Source organism: Cyprinodon tularosa, unplaced genomic scaffold, assembly GCF_016077235.1.
Source record: "Cyprinodon tularosa strain WSP-4 unplaced genomic scaffold, ASM1607723v1 ctg727, whole genome shotgun sequence".
In the NCBI taxonomy this organism is placed as follows: Eukaryota; Metazoa; Chordata; class Actinopteri; order Cyprinodontiformes; family Cyprinodontidae; genus Cyprinodon; species Cyprinodon tularosa.
Window position 1 is genome coordinate 13,074 of NW_024039482.1, and position 15,815 is coordinate 28,888.

General features: G+C 44.9%; 1 protein-coding gene across 2 annotated transcripts in view; it reads left to right on the forward strand.

Annotated features, from left to right (window-relative positions):
• Positions 1-15,815, forward strand: part of LOC119772721 (inactive dipeptidyl peptidase 10-like) — a 56,245-nt gene that overhangs the window by 10,539 nt on the left and 29,891 nt on the right. For both annotated transcript variants that reach the window (XM_038269272.1, XM_038269271.1), the window contains exons 2-3: positions 11,757-11,868; positions 14,795-14,890. In XM_038269272.1, the coding sequence (XP_038125200.1) occupies positions 11,757-11,868; positions 14,795-14,890 (208 nt within the window). The remainder of the gene's footprint in view (positions 1-11,756; positions 11,869-14,794; positions 14,891-15,815) is intronic.

Consider the following 15,815-nt stretch of genomic DNA (forward strand, 5'->3'; position numbering starts at 1 on the left):
ACAGTTAAAGCTTAACTTATTTAAAGCTAAACATGCAGCTGATGCAAGAAATAAATTAGAGCAGCAAGAAACAGGATAAGGAGAAAGAAACCTTAGTGGTCTCTGGGTAATGTTTATATGTGAGAAGGAGGATTTTAGAATAGAATAGAATAGAATTAGACTTTATTGTCATTAAACTGTCACAAGTACAAAGCATGGAAATATAGTTTGCATCTATGCAGAGGTTCTATACAGGATATAAATATTTATGTACGTGTCTGCATGGACGTCCCCTGGAAGGGGGGTGGGGGGGACTCCTGAAGTCCATCACCATCTCCTTGGTCTTACTGGTGTTCAGTGGTTCTTCTCAGACCAGTCCACAAAGTTCCTGATGATTGATGGATCCTCCAGCTCCTTCAGAATCACAGCCTATGATGGAACGTCTGCAGATGGCAGCTGAACCTGGGGGGGTGAAGTCTGAGGATTAAAGGGTGAAGAACGGAGACAGAACGCAGCCCTGGGGGGGCAACATTCTATAATGTTCTATAAAGTTCTTTAAATCAGTCATAGGTGATTTAATTCATGCTCCGACGATGACGTTTGAAAACGAGGCAGAGTGTTATTTAACGCTAACGGTTAAACTTCCCGATGTTAGCATCAGATGATTGGTTCATCATGGAGCCTGGGAGGCGAATAAAGACCAACACTAAATATCAAGTTTTTAATTGAAAATATATTAATATTCTAAACAAACGAAAATAAAATGAAGAGTTAGAGGAGGACAGCTTCATGAGCTGATATCTGATGGTGGGAGACTGAAGCATTTAGAGCTCAGCTCAGCTCTGCAAACTTTTTATTCTTTAAACAAAATGTAATCAGCTTCCTCCTCCTCCTCCTCCTCATCTTCCTCCTCCTCCCCTTCCTCCTCCTCTTCCTCCCATTCTGAGATGGAAACCAGTCCAGCCATCTGTTTCCTCCTCCATCCCATTATTCCGGCCTGATCTGGGTAAACTCCAGCAGCTGTGTTTCCATGCTGGGTCACTCAGCTGCTGCCTGTAATTGGTTTCTGTTGTTGAGGAAAAGAGGCTCTGTGATTGGCCGCCTGCTGCTGCTGATTCCAGCCTTATCAGAAATCAAATGGGTAAAGAAATGCTCCATGAAATATCAGTGCCGCCGCCGCCGCCCTCATATCTATGGAAATGGGTTTTCTGCAGCCAAAGCTTCCTGCCCAGCTCCCTCCTGCTTCCAGCCGGACGCAGCGGAGCGAGTCCTGCATCATATTTACTCTCCAGCTTTCATTTGAAGACGAGCAGCTTTTCCTACAGAAGGCAGAGATCATGGCGGTTGGAGCAGTTTTCTGATGGCGCCGCAGATGAAGCTGCTCTCAGCTGAGCTTCTCACTTTAAAGAGGCGAAGCTACAGAAACCAGCAGCTTCTGATTCATATCTGCTTCCTGTTCCACCGTCGGTATAAATGGTTTTACGATCATCCTCTGGGTTCAGACTGGTTCCCAGTTTAAATTCATTGGTCCACCACTGATCCAGACTTTGGATCAATAACGGTTTGATTCTAAAGGTGAAAATAATTTCTAGAATCTAAAATGATCGACTCCTTCCTGAAGTTCTTCTGAAGGCCTCCATCCGTACAGCCAGAATCACCTTTAAACCGCCTGGTTTGGGTCTGATGTTCTGGATCTTCTGAAGCTGAAATTCTGGTCCGTTCTTCCAGACAGAACCGGTGGAACCGGGTCAGCCTCCAGGACCTGCATGGATGCTGAGGAATGTTGTCCACAGCATGATGCTGCCACCGCCATGCTCTGGCACCAGAATGCTGTTCTCAGATTTTGCCTGGAGGTCCACGCTGCTGCAGGTGGTCCTGGTTGAAAATCTGAGGACTATAAAGTTCTACAGAACTTTCTAGGTGGGCTTCAGGCTCATATTGAACCTCATGATGATGTTTGGGCTCTTATTTCCTTCCTCTCTTGCTGCTTCTGTGAATCAGACTGTTTTTGTGTTTTTGTTAAGATTTCCAGTGGAAAATGAGGAGCTGTTGGTCTTCGGTTCTGATCTGTTTGGACCTCCAGCGCCAGCATTCTGCTGGTCTCTCCCTGGGAATCAGCACTTAGTGCCCCTCACCAGCTCATTGTGGTGGTTTGCTGCTCGGTATGATCGGGTCCCAGAGGTTCTGCCGAGTCGGTCGACCTGCTGAACTCTGCTGCAGCACAGCAGGACCTGCTGCTGCTGGTCCAGCATGAAATAACACATCAGAGTTAACAGGCTGGTGCTGAGGAGAGGCCGGTGCAGCGCAGCAGACGGACAGGAGCTCAGCTTCTCTTTCATTGGTCAGAAAGTCCCTGCAGCATGAAGATCATCTTCACTGATGAAGGAAAGGACTGAACGCTGCGGATGGACGAGGGCCTCCATTAGCTGATCATCAGAGCCGCTTAAGAAAACAAGAAGGTTCATTTTGAAATCAACCTGAATTTATATTTCAATCATTCTTAAATTGGTTTTTATATGAAGCTTTTTTAACGTTATTAAACTTTTACGTATTTATTAAATAAAACAAAACTGGGACTTATCAGGTTATTGAATAAATACACTGCAGAGTGGGAGAATAGAGATAGAATGAAGCAGAATGGTGAAAAAGGGGTCCCTATGTCCTCCAGCAGTCTAAGCCTATAGCAGCAGAACTATAGAGCTAAAGGAAGCAGAAGCGTCTATGAGGCCAGATCAGAACCTCCTAATAAAACCTTATAAAGGTCCAGTGGTTCTGAAAGCAGTTAGGAGGAATCATGCACCAAATTATTAAAATGGGAAGAAGTGAAATCATGATGTGAGCAATAGATCCTTCCTGCAGACGCCTTAAATCCCCTGGAGGTGGCGCCCTGATGGTGGCGCCCCAGAGCAGGATGAATTACATGATGCTGGTAGAGAAGAGGGACTCATTATAACCCTAACCCTCATTAGGAGGAGTTAGAATAAAGCAGATGAAATATTTATGGGGCTTGAAGCCTTTCCTGACTTTAGATGAAGGAGTTGGTTTTCTTTAAGTGTCCAGGTTGGATTGAGCTTCTGACGGCTGAAGGTTCCTCTGCTGGTCTGCAGCTCTGCAGGCCTCTGGATGCTCAGAGTCATTAGATTCTCCACATTCATCCTAACTGCTGCTGCTGGAATAAATGAACAGTTTGTGCTCCAGGCTGTTTTGCAGAGCTATAAACTGACGAGCTCAATTGATTTTCTGAATCGATCGCCCTCCTGCCGCCGCCGGCGTGTAAACAAACCCTGGAGTCGCTGTGTGGCGGCGGATCGGGACCCTTCCAGATGATGGCATATTTAAATGGAAAGAGCGGCGCTGACTGAAGGCTCCTTCCTCACGGAGGAAGACTATGATCTGACCGGCTAATTGCTTTACTCAGAATAATGTCACCTTTCTGGTTCATCCTGCCAGCCTCAGTCTGGGGAATGGAGGTCAGGGGTCACACAGGGAAGCCCGTCCTGAACCGTCTGGAGTGTTAATGCAGTGAAAATAATGAGCTTCATGTTTTTCCTGTTTCTACCTTGATCTTTAAGAAGTCCTTCCTCTAACTGACGGGCCTCCAGGAGACTTCTGAGCCTGTGGGTGCGGGTCGGTGCTCCTGCTATTGCAAGTACGGTATTTCCCCCACAGACCACCAGGGCGGCCGAGAATACCTTTGTTCAACCTAAAATGACTCATTTAATCATCCAAAACGTTATGGAACACATTAATTAACTGAAAAATGTTGCATAGTGTGCCTTTAAATGTTTAATTTTCCAACATTCCATCTGAATTAACGAAGCAGATTAATCAGATTAATGATATTCGTCTGGAAAATTGCTTTAATTTCAGTTTCAGCAAGTTTGCAGGATGAGAAAACTACCTTTAAATTAAAAGCTCAATAAAAAGCGATGAACGGCTGATAGATGATAGGGGCCTCCGCTTCGAGGGTCGATAGGGGAAACGCTCCAGGTGACAATCAGCCAATCATGGTGCTGAAAGGTGACCAGTTACCTTCAGCTGCCCTGAGGAAGATCAGAGGTGTCAGAGTAAATATTACCTAATTACTGCATTTAAGAGGCATTTTCAGGATATTTACTTTACTTGGTTCTTTATTTTTCTGAGGACTTTTTACGTTTACTCCATATTTAAACAGAAATATCTATTATTTCTACTTCTTTGTTGCTTCTTTACATGCTGATAAAGAGGTGACGTAACGGCTGCTACTAAATAAGGAAAATCTAGATGATCTGAGACGTTCCATCCGTTCCACCTGTAGTAGACGGTAGATTTACACCCCTGATCTCCATCACTGATAGGCTAAAAGAAAAATTATGTCACCTGCCGCCATCTTGGTACTCCCCACTTTCATGGAGTCGCGCATCAAAATTCCTTGTAATATAATGTAATTACATTAACAATGTAATCAATACATAATAAATGTATAAAACACACACACACAATCTGACTTCAGTATTAATTCTGCTCCATTAACGCATTAATGTTATTGAGATGATTTGTATAATATGTTAAATTACATGATTTATAAACTTCGCTGATAATGACGATAAAACGTGATGGACTTATTTATTTAATATAAATAATCATAATCTACTGATGCTATGAAACACCAAATGTGTCAAAGTAATAAATTTATCTTTATTTTAAAAGTCTTCAGGTCGTTTAAAATGAGAACATCATCGTTGTTAGAAAGTATTGTTTATATTCCAACCGGTCTAACTAGGGAGTACCAATATGGCGGCTGGTGACTTCACAGCACGTTGTACTACCCACGGTCAGAATAAGAGATCAGTCATTTAAACGTTGATCATGTTTAGAGTTTTAATTTTATTGCAGTGATAAACAGCTGAGCTCTGCAGGATTAAACCTAAACTTAACCCTAAACCTAAACCTTATTTTAGAACCAAATACTTCCTTATTTTTATGTTCTCTCTGCAGACAGTAGCAGTTCTGGGTTCTTCCAGCGTAACATCCAGGAGAGATCTGATAAGGAGGGGGGGCGGAACCCAAAATAACCCTTTTTGTTTGGGGAGCAGGCTGCACAGGAATGTTCAGCCTCAAGTCTTTTCTTCCTGGCTCCACATGGCGAGTCCGATATTCGGAATTTGTTTGCGCTGCAGCTTCCAGGCTTCCAGGCTTCCAAGCTTCCAGGCTTTCAGGCTTTCAGGCTTTCAGGCTTTCAGGCTTCCAGGCTTCCAGGCTTCCAGGCTTCCAGGCTTCCAGGCTTTCAGGCTTCCAGGCTTCCAGGCTTCCAGGCTTCCAGGCTTTCAGGCTTTCAGGCTTCCAGGCTTCCAGGCTTCCAGGCTTTCAGGCTTTCAGGCTTCCAGGCTTCCAGGCTTCCAGGCTTCCAGGCTTCCAGGCTTTCAGGCTTTCAGGCTTCCAGGCTTCCAGGCTTCCAGGCTTTCAGGCTTTCAGGCTTTCAGGCTTCCAGGCTTCCAGGCTTCCAGGCTTCCAGGCTTCCAGGCTTCCAGGCTTCCAGGCTTCCAGGCTTCCAGGCTTCAGGCTTTCAGGCTTCCAGGCTTCCAGGCTTCCAGGCTTTCAGGCTTTCAGGCTTCCAGGCTTCCAGGCTTCCAGGCTTCCAGGCTTTCAGGCTTTCAGGCTTCCAGGCTTCCAGGCTTCCAGGCTTCCAGGCTTCCAGGCTTCCAGGCTTCCAGGCTTCCAGGCTTCCAGGCTTCCAGGCTTCCAGGCTTCCAGGCTTCCAGGCTTCCAGGCTTCCAGGCTTTCAGGCTTTCAGGCTTCCAGGCTTCCAGGCTTCCAGGCTTTCAGGCTTTCAGGCTTCCAGGCTTCCAGGCTTTCAGGCTTTCAGGCTTTCAGGCTTCCAGGCTTCCAGGCTTCCAGGCTTCCAGGCTTCCAGGCTTCCAGGCTTCCAGGCTTCCAGGCTTCCAGGCTTTCAGGCTTCCAGGCTTTCAGGCTTCCAGGCTTCCAGGCTTCCAGGCTTTCAGGCTTTCAGGCTTCCAGGCTTCCAGGCTTCCAGGCTTCCAGGCTTCCAGGCTTCCAGGCTTCCAGGCTTCCAGGCTTCCACCTCCACACAGCGGCGAGACACTCAACTCCACGGTAAAGTGGAGGAATCTGTTTTTACACCAACAGCGGCTGATGCAACGACGCACCAGTGATCCAGCAGCCCTGGATCACCTGACCTGGACACCTACTTCATAAACGTCAGGACATAGAGCTTAGAATCCAGAGGTTCTGAGTTCAACTCCCACAGCACGCCCCTCTGGGTCCCCGAGCAAGACCATTAACCCCACACTGCTCCCCGGGCGCCGCACCATGGCAGCCCACTGCTCCCCTAAGGGTTAAATGCAGGAAGGGAATTTTGATGCTCTGCACTCGTGGCAGTAGAATGACAATAAAAGATGCAAAATAAAAGTTCAGCAAATCTGAGAAAGAGGCTAAACGACTGGATTCTGTTTTCCTCCAATGACTCTGCCTTTCTGATTCTGGAGTTTTTATTACAAATATTTTATATTAATTCATTATAAATATAAGAAAAATAAAAATCAACAACAAATTAAGTAAAGAGTTGAAACTGGATGCAAACAGTGACAAAAAATCTGTTCTACAGTCGATTAGATGAGCAGCTGCTAAATAAACGATGTTTCTATTTCTGCCATTTTCTTTTCTAGAAGCTGCTCACACCAGGTCAAATACCGTCGGCATGACGTACGTCTTTTCATAAGTGAGAAAGAGTTTGTTAATAACCTAAAACACGTTATTCTGCAGTAGTTCCTGAACGTTCTAAAGCTTTTTCTGAGTCGTTTATGTTCCTGTGGGCGGAGCTAATGTGGCTGTTAGTAAAACGGTGATCTGGTGGCTGAAAACGTTCAGATTAGACCCTGGAAGCAGCGCTGCATCAAATATAGAGCTAAACACACGAGTCTCTATGGGAAATGAAAACATATTATTAATAAAACCATAAACTATCGATCGGTGACCTAAAGAGGCCGACCGTTAAAGAGAAACATCCTTCCTCCCACAGCTATCAGCACTTTGATCGTTTATTAGAACATTTCCAGCCTTCAGAAAGTGAGAAAATATCCAGAATTCATGGATCAGCAGTGAGCTTGTTGTTGTTTTCTGCCTGTTTGGTCAGACTGGAGTCTGACATGATGAAGATGGACGGCGGCCATGTTTCCCTTTGAAGCCTGACTGGCTGCCAGCTGGCGTCGGTCTCTGCCACCAGCAGACTGGGATCATTAGTGCTGCTGGTTCCTTCATCTCAGGCTGCAGCAGCAGCTCCTCCAGTTCATCTGGTCTGATGATGCAGCTCAGCTGCAGCTGGAGGCCCAGTAGTTCATTACCAGCAGCAACAGGAGGGAGATCATCAGGTCAGCCTCAGAGGAGCTGATCGGTAGAAGCTGCCATCAGTCTGCTGCGGGGCGGCGTCTTCTTCTCCACATCTAAGAGCTGCAGAGCTTCTCCTGCAGGCCTCTGGATGCTGCCAGGTGCCTCAGAGGTCCGCCTCTAATCCGGTTCAGATCTTCACTGAGGTCAGATTCTGAACTCTGGATTCCTTCCAGTGAATTAAAGCTCGTTAAGTTTCCTCCTGTAGCTCCGACAGATTTATCAGATTAACAGGTTTAATTATCTTTATCTCTCATCTTTAAATGACAGGAAAGTCATAAACAATCTGTGGTTTGCTAAAGATGCTGGGAAGCTCAGTGCCCGGACTCTGAGGATGCTTTGATTCAATTCTATTCAGTGTATTTCTATAGCTCCAATTCACATCATGTCATCTCAGGTCACTTTCCAGTTCACCAGATCATCCAGTCAGATTGATTCAAAGTTTTCTATCTAAGGAAAATCAGCTGATTGCATCGACTCATTGACTCTTCAGCAATCCCTCACACTAAGCATGCTTGTAGCGACAGTGGGGAGGAAAAACTCCCTTTGAACAGCAAGAAACCTCCAGCAGAACCAGGCTCAGTGTGAGCGGCCATCTGCTGAGGCCCACTGGAGCCTGAGAACTAAAAGATCTGCCTCCCATTCTACTTTTAGAAATTCTAGGAACCACTAGTAAACCTGCAGATTGAGATCGAAGTGCTCTGTTAGGAACATAAGGAACAATCAGATCTCTGATATCAGATGGAGCTTGGCCATTTAAGGCTTTATATGTGAGAAGGAGGATTTTAAATTCTATTCTGGATTTAACAGGAAGCCAATGAAGAGAAGCCAGGATAGGAGAGATATGATCTCTCTTTTTAATTTTCATCAGAACTCTGGCTGCAGCATTTTGGATCAGCTGAAGGCTTTTAACTACAGTTTGTGGACTTCCTGATAGTAAAGAATTACAATAGTCCAGCCTTGAAGTAACAAATGCATGGACTAGTTTCTCAGCATCACCCCTGGACAGGAGATTGCTCATTTTTGCAATATTCCTCAGATGAAAGAAGGAAACATCTCCCCACCTGCCTGATGCAGATGAGGCCATTTTTATAATGAATGATGAATCGTTGGTTTCTTAATCTCTGAAGATGTGTTTGCTGGGATTCTGATGTTGACGATGAGCCTTTCAGAGCCAGCAGGCGTCTCCCTCTCTGGACTCCTCTCAGCGTTCGCTGTCCTGAATAACTGCTGGAGCAGAGCGCTGCTCGCTGGTTTGATGTGACAGAAATGTCAATTGGTTCCTGCTCTGCTCTCACAGCTCTGTGGAACATTATCACTGTAGCTCAGAATATTTCTCATCCCTTTGCCGCTCTGCCAGAGCGCTCAGTAAAACTCCTCTTTAGACATATTGTCTGCAGAGAAACACGTTGATGAAAGATGGAATTGAAAAGTGATTCATCCTTTATGCAGGTAAAACCTGTTAATGATGACGGACGGGATCTCTGGGCGTTCATGTCTCCTTAGAGAACAGATCAGCTTTGGGATGAAATGATTTCAGCTTTTAAAGCTTTGGGAAATAAAATCTGACAAGCTTTCCAGCCCAAAGCTTATTCTACCTGTGGAATCCATCTTCTCGTATCCTCGTAAATATGTCTGTCATGGTTTAACAATCTCCCTTTAAGCTAGAATCCCACGGTTCTGTCTCACAGTGGAAAAAGTTCGGGTGAGGAAACGCTCAGTTTGGCAGGTGAGGTGCAGGATTTAGGACCCGTTTGGATCCATGGTGCTGCTCTGCATCCCTCCAGCATGCGGATCTGAAACGCAACACACTGTTTGGCTTCTAGCTGCAGCTTCTTCCACTCTGAAGAAACTCTGAGGAGAGTTAACCCAAGGACGGCCCCAGGGCCTGATAACACACCTGGACAGGTGTATAAGGAGTGGTCAGATCAGCTGGCTGGTGTCCTCACAGACATCTTTAACACCTGGCTGGACCAATCCATAGTGCCAGCATGCTTCCAGTCTGCCTCCATTATTCCAGTCCCAAAGACGCCTCAGGTCGCCTCCCTCAATGATTAGCGGCCTGTCGCTCTGACTCCCATCATGATGAAGAGCTTCCAAAGGCTGGTTAAAGAACACATCGTCTCCAGTCTGCCGCCAACATTCCACCCGTTCCACCCGCCTAACCACGCTCCACTGCTCATCAACAGCTCAGCTGTAGAGGTGGTCATTCATCACAGACACCCTCACCTGGACTGGAAACACCACCTCACTGGTCCAAAGGGCCCAGAAGGTCCAGCAGGTTCTGCAGCAGCTTCTTCCCCACCGCCATCAGACTGATGAATGTGAGAAAACTCTAAATCATGTCAGAGACTCTGCATCACAGTTATAACACACTATATTAATGCTGGGAACTTCCATATCAATGCACTTTTTCACCATGTTTTTTCTCCCACACTGTTTACATTTGATCACCTCGGCACTTTATGGGATGGAAACGTAATGAGAGCTGAACAAACGAACTCGTTTGAGGACAACATCCATATTCTGGCCAAAGAAGACAGGTGGTTTGATAGAGGGGGTAAGGAAGTCATCTTTGTTAACCTGGAAAGAAAAACATCTCTCAGCAGAGGAGACAGAACTTTTCACCTTCTTCTAAAGACATTTTAGGAACAATACTCAGAAGATTCACCTCCCACCTGCACTCACCTGCCCTCACCTGCCCCCACCTGACTCCCACTTCACTGAGACACGTGACTGACATCACTCTGACGAGGGAGTTAACGACCCATCAGAACCCCCTAATGACCATTAACCCCCCAGGTGTTAGGGATCAGAGCCACCTTTAGTCCCCCTAATTCTTTGTTCCACCTACAGTATATGAATCTCAGCCCCCCCCCACCCCCCCACTAGTTAATGTCACAGTCTTGGTTTTATTATGTTTATTTAGAGTATTCAGTTTTACTTTGCCTCTTGTTTTAGTGTTTAATTATTATTTTGTTGTTTTCTTGTTAGTTCCTGTCTTCCTGGTTTTCCATTTGTTGTCCTCTGCTGCCCTCTTGTGTCCTCTTTCCCTTGCTCTGTTTTCTGTTCTGCCCTCACCTGTTTTCAATCCCCTCGTTAGCCCTCTCTTTGTCTCTGTCCCCTTTAAAAGCCCTCCCTCTTCAGCTCCTGTTTGCTGGATCCTCGTCTAACGTCTGTCTGCTTACCTCGTCTCTCCCTGGCTCCTAGAGTTTGGTTTTTCCCTGATGTCTCCGTGGTTCTTGTTCGTTTGTTATTTTTGTTGGATCTTTGATTCCTGCCTCAGTATCTGTGAACCTCATTAAACCCACCTATAGTCACCTCTGCCATCTTGCCTCTGCTTTTGGGTCCTCAATCCAACACCAAATCCTGACAGTTAAAGCCTCTTGGATGAGAGGAGAATCGTCTTCTAGAAAACTTTACGTCCAGTTGCCTAAACCCACCTTTTTGGAGCTTGACCTGCGTGACTGAGAATCTTTACAGACATGTTACCTGCATGATTTCCTGACGATGGAGAATTAGATTCTTCTTTCATCGTGTTGTTTTGCTTCCCTCTAAGTGGAATGTTGCTCTGTGGGGATTTAAACGGTTCTTTCCTCTGTGGGTTTATTTCATTATCTAAAGAAAATCAGTGAATACTTTCAGCAAACTGCAGCCCATCAAAAGCTGAGGAGCGTGTTTCCTTAGAATGACGCTGGATGGAGCTTTTCCTGCAGGTCTGAGATGTTCCCTGGTCTACAATGGAACTGTCCAGCTCAGAGACTCAATGACTGCAGGACGTCATTCCTAGAAATAATTCTCCTCAAACATCTAAGCAACAAAGTGACTCAGAGGCTGAATAGCGAAGCTTTTCGATGTGGATTCAGGGTTTTTATCTGCAGCTCTCAGTTAAACGCTCCTAAAGTAGATCCATTAAAAGCAGAGGAGTATTTATCTGCTAATGAGGCAGATTCATTTAAAACGTCGGACCTGAAATGGAGCCATCAGGGAGATCCTGACAGAGACCCAGACCCAGATCAGGTCCTAAACAGAAACATTCTGCCTGCTTTTTAGCTTTTCATGATTGTTGCTGATTTTTTCCCTAAAATGTTTCCACTGAAATATTCAGCATTGCCTATTTTAGGAAAACAGAAGCAATATGAACTGCTGGATGAAAGAATTGGTTCAATTTACTCAGTGACACTAGAGGCCTTTATTTTGAAGCACAAAGACAGGAAGTAGGCACTAAGGTCAGCCCTTTGTTAGCCTGTAAACAGAGTCTAACCCTAACCCCTGTTCACCTCTTTGATGAATTTCTCATCTCATCTGCAGGATCTGATCTGATGGAATTTATTAAACCTTTGCTAGTAGATTATTTTATTAGGTTTTAAGTGACTCTCCTGTCTGTTTGATAGGACATCGGACCTGTTGGACCAGACAGGAACTGGAAGGGGATCGGCATCTCGCTGCTGGTCATTGTGGTCGTGCTTTCCTTCATTGGACTCTCCATCGTTCTGCTGTCCAAAGGTGAGCTAACAACCTTCTCTGAAATGCAACCAAGGTATTCAGGTGAAAACAGATGCAGGAACATCTGGTTAGTGAAATGACTCGGACAGAGAGAACCAGAAATCAAGGAACAACAGACAGCGGGATCATTCAAAAGCGTTTATAAAAAACCCAGAACTGTAGTTGAAGCAGCATTTATAGAAGGAAACTCTGTAAGAGGAAACAGCTTAGTGACCATGAAAACCTGACGGAGGAAGATGACGAATGTCTGAGTCACTAGAATCCAGCCGCTGGGCTGCCAACGAGAAGTGGTGGGCGCCACCCAGAGCGTCCCAGACGCTGCAGCCCAGGAAAACATGCAGTCTGAAGACAGGTCAGGCAAACTGTTCAGACGGGCACAGGAAGGCTCAGCATCTGAGAGGCAGAACAGGTCAGGAAATCAGAAACTCTATGGAAGGCTAAAAACCCTCTCTCTCCTCTGGCACCCCACATGGAGATTCATCTGATAACTGGCAGGAGCAGGTGGATCAGAGGAGAAGTCATTGGAAACTGGGCAGAGTTAGACAGGTGAATGAAAATAATAATTAGAGCCAATCATCAGTGCCAAGATCATGACAGTTAGTTTCTGATAGCAGATGTTCAAATTGGATTTAAGGATGGCCCCAAGATCCATGCTGAGGATGCAGAGAGTCGCTGAACCCCCCCCAGCCATTTTAAATTTAATTTACACATTTTAAAATGAATTGGAAATTGCACTAATTAATCTGTTATTAAATACTGGAACTGATCGATTGATTGAGTTTATTGATCTCACAGTGGAGAAATCAATGCTGAAATTCCTGCTTTCATCGTCTGTAATCGTAGATTCATCAGCTATCCTTTAAATCCAAACATGTAAACATCTTCCACTGACAAGATTTTAAACACACGATAGATGGTATTAGTGTCTCATCAATGCCGTAGCTTCTGAACTAGCCTGGTTGATGAAGTCTGATGATAAACTCTACAAAGCCGGGCGAACACTGTGCTATTTTTTCAGTCGTTGCACGCAGCTGCTGCTCACACTGTACGACTCACCGCAGGGTTTAGTCGTACAGTGAGAGCTCATAGCTCACGATTTATGTTCGGCCCCGACGCTCTGATGCGATCTACCTGCTCACACTGTACGTCTAAAAACCAGGTGGGACTCAGCTCCGCAGTGGGATGGCGCTACTCGGACTCGTCTATCTGAAGCCAAACCAGTAGCAGAGGAACATGAAGCTCACTAGAGTGAAACGCGCTGCCTTGGATATTTGGGCAATTTAGTGCTGAAAGCCCTAAAAAGAAAAGGAGACGACATATTTGGACAAAGACATGGCTGAGCTAACGTGGCTAGAAAGAACTTCATTTCACTCATTGCCCCCCCGCCATGCTGCTGGGTTTACATCTGAAAGGAAGAAGAAGAAGAATCCTTGTTGCCCACTGAGCAATTTGCCCACGACGGTCGGTCCTGACCTCACGATTCCTGATCAGGAGTCAGTTGTGAGAGGCTGATCGCCCCCCCCCCCCCCCCCCCCCCTTGTACACTACACGACTCATGACGCACGATCAGGCTGAAAGTCGGGCCGATCGAAATATTCTTGCACGACTGAAAAATTGCCCCTAAAATCGCACAGTGTACGCCCGGCTCAAAGGGTGCCCAGTATGGTTCACTATTTTCATTATTTTCTTCTTGGTTTGATTTCCCAGCTGGGAATTTATGTTTATTACTCTCCCCAGTAAGGGGGGGGGGTATCTTATTTAATTAGATATTATTTCAGCTGTTATATACTGTTTATGACACACAGTCCTACTAACTATGTGTTAGAACAATAGATGAAAGAGTGATTCGAGCACTAATCATGGTCAAACTGTTATTTCTGCACATTTATGGAATAAATTCAACACAACTTCTGTTCAAAATATAAGATTTTATTAACAAAAATCATTCAGCTCCAAGTCAAACGTATTTCAGTTTAACACTCTCAACTAAGACTAGTAAAACTCAACTAAACTAAACTAACTACTATGTACAAAGAGGAAGGGGAAAACAGTTGAAAACCAGATTACAGTTCAAGATGGATTCTGTGTTTGAAACCAAAGTTTATCTGGAAGAATTTGGGATCTGATCAAATTAGCTTTTCACTAATTTTAAAGAAGTTGGAATGTTTTCAGACCAATTCACAATGCAAATCCATGAGGTGAATAAAACATTATTGATGTTTTATTGAATGATTTGCTTAATCAGGAACCAATAACCTTTAGTTAAATGATTCTTTACCCTCTTTGAAATAGCCAGCAGTGAATAGACATCAGGATTCCACTAAATGACTCTTGGTCAGACTTGGTAATGGAAATGTAATGAGCATCTGAGGAACACATGAACACTAATGTTATATCAGTGTTTAATCCTTAGTGAATAAAGCTCTAAGCTTTAGCAACAGCTCAACACATATTCCTGTAGCATAGCGTAGCATGCAGTCCATTCTTTAGCGTCAGTTAGCGTCGTCTTTACTCAGCAGCAAACTCTCTGATCTCCGTCTAGAGTTTCTGGTTCACCTGAGCGCTGGATATTCCCCAGAGAATCCTTGGTTTATGTCCCTCTTAGTGTCATTATCTGTTCAACTTTTCCCGCCTCTGAGGTGTATCTGCATGTGGGCAAAATATTTGAAAACCATCACGACAATAACCTGAATAGAATTCTAATAAAATGGACATTGGATGGACTATTGGATGGAGATTAAAGCGTTTGGCATTTAGCATCACAGTACGAGTTGGAAAAACTATATCTGTTATATTTAACAACCCTGCGGTGGTCTAAGGTTGAACAAGTCATTTTATTCATGATTAAACTTATTCTGAACATTGAAGAATGAAGCTCTAGTTTCAGGACAGACCAGCTAACCTTCTGTTTGCTTTCTGTCCTCAGATGGTTCAGGGAACCTGTGCGGCTCGCCGCTGACTCTGGACGACCTCTTTCAGAGGAACTTTCAAATCCATGATCCAGAGGCAACATGGATGAGCTGTAAGTCCTCCCAGAGATGTCCATGGGAAGAAACGCATCAACCTTTCACTTTGGTCTGTAGGGACAACGCTCTGCAGTAAAGTTTGTTTGGTTGATGCATGGAAATGATTGTTTTAAAAACTTCCAGCATCTCAGTATTAGCTGCATGTTTAACTGCTTCATTACTGAATGAACTGATGATATAATTAACTGGACTTGGTGCCTCAGGAGTCCTATCCAGCCAACCAGGCTGGATAGGACTCCTTCTCAGGCTTTACAGCATCCTAATGTAACATACTGGCATGAGACAAACAATGATCTGGCCCCGATAGCTGGACTTTGCCCAATATAAAGCAGAACATGCAGGTGGATGGGATCACTGATATTAGGAGCCGGGCAGAATAAAGCAGGTGAAAGATGTGAACCATTTAGTCCAGCCATCAGGGCAGATCAGGACATTCACTCCTTAACTAGGATCAACAAACAGTGAAGGTTTTCAGGATGTTTGTTTCTCTAAACATTCAGTCGGTTCTCTGACTGAATGTTTAGAGAAATAATCCTTCAGTTTTTCTGGCATGAATATAAAATCTGAGGAAATACAGCTTAGATTTTACATGACAGGAGCTCTTTGGAGGATATGAACGCCACCATCCATCTGTCTTTCATGTTTACTTCCCTGTCATTATCCTCTGAAGTGCTTGGAGTGTTTGCTGGGCGTGCGTGCCTCCTGGCTCATACTGATGCCTCACAGCCTCTTCTCTGACATCTACAGAAGACGGGGAGCTTGAACTGATTCAGATCTGTCAGATGAATTAATGGAGTTAAGGCCTCTGTGGACTGGGAGCTTGGTTTGGGATTAGAACAGAGTTATTGTTTTCCTTTGCTGAAATCTGAAACGTAGCCTCAGTCAGATTGGTCCCGGTTCTATTAGGACACATCTGAGCAA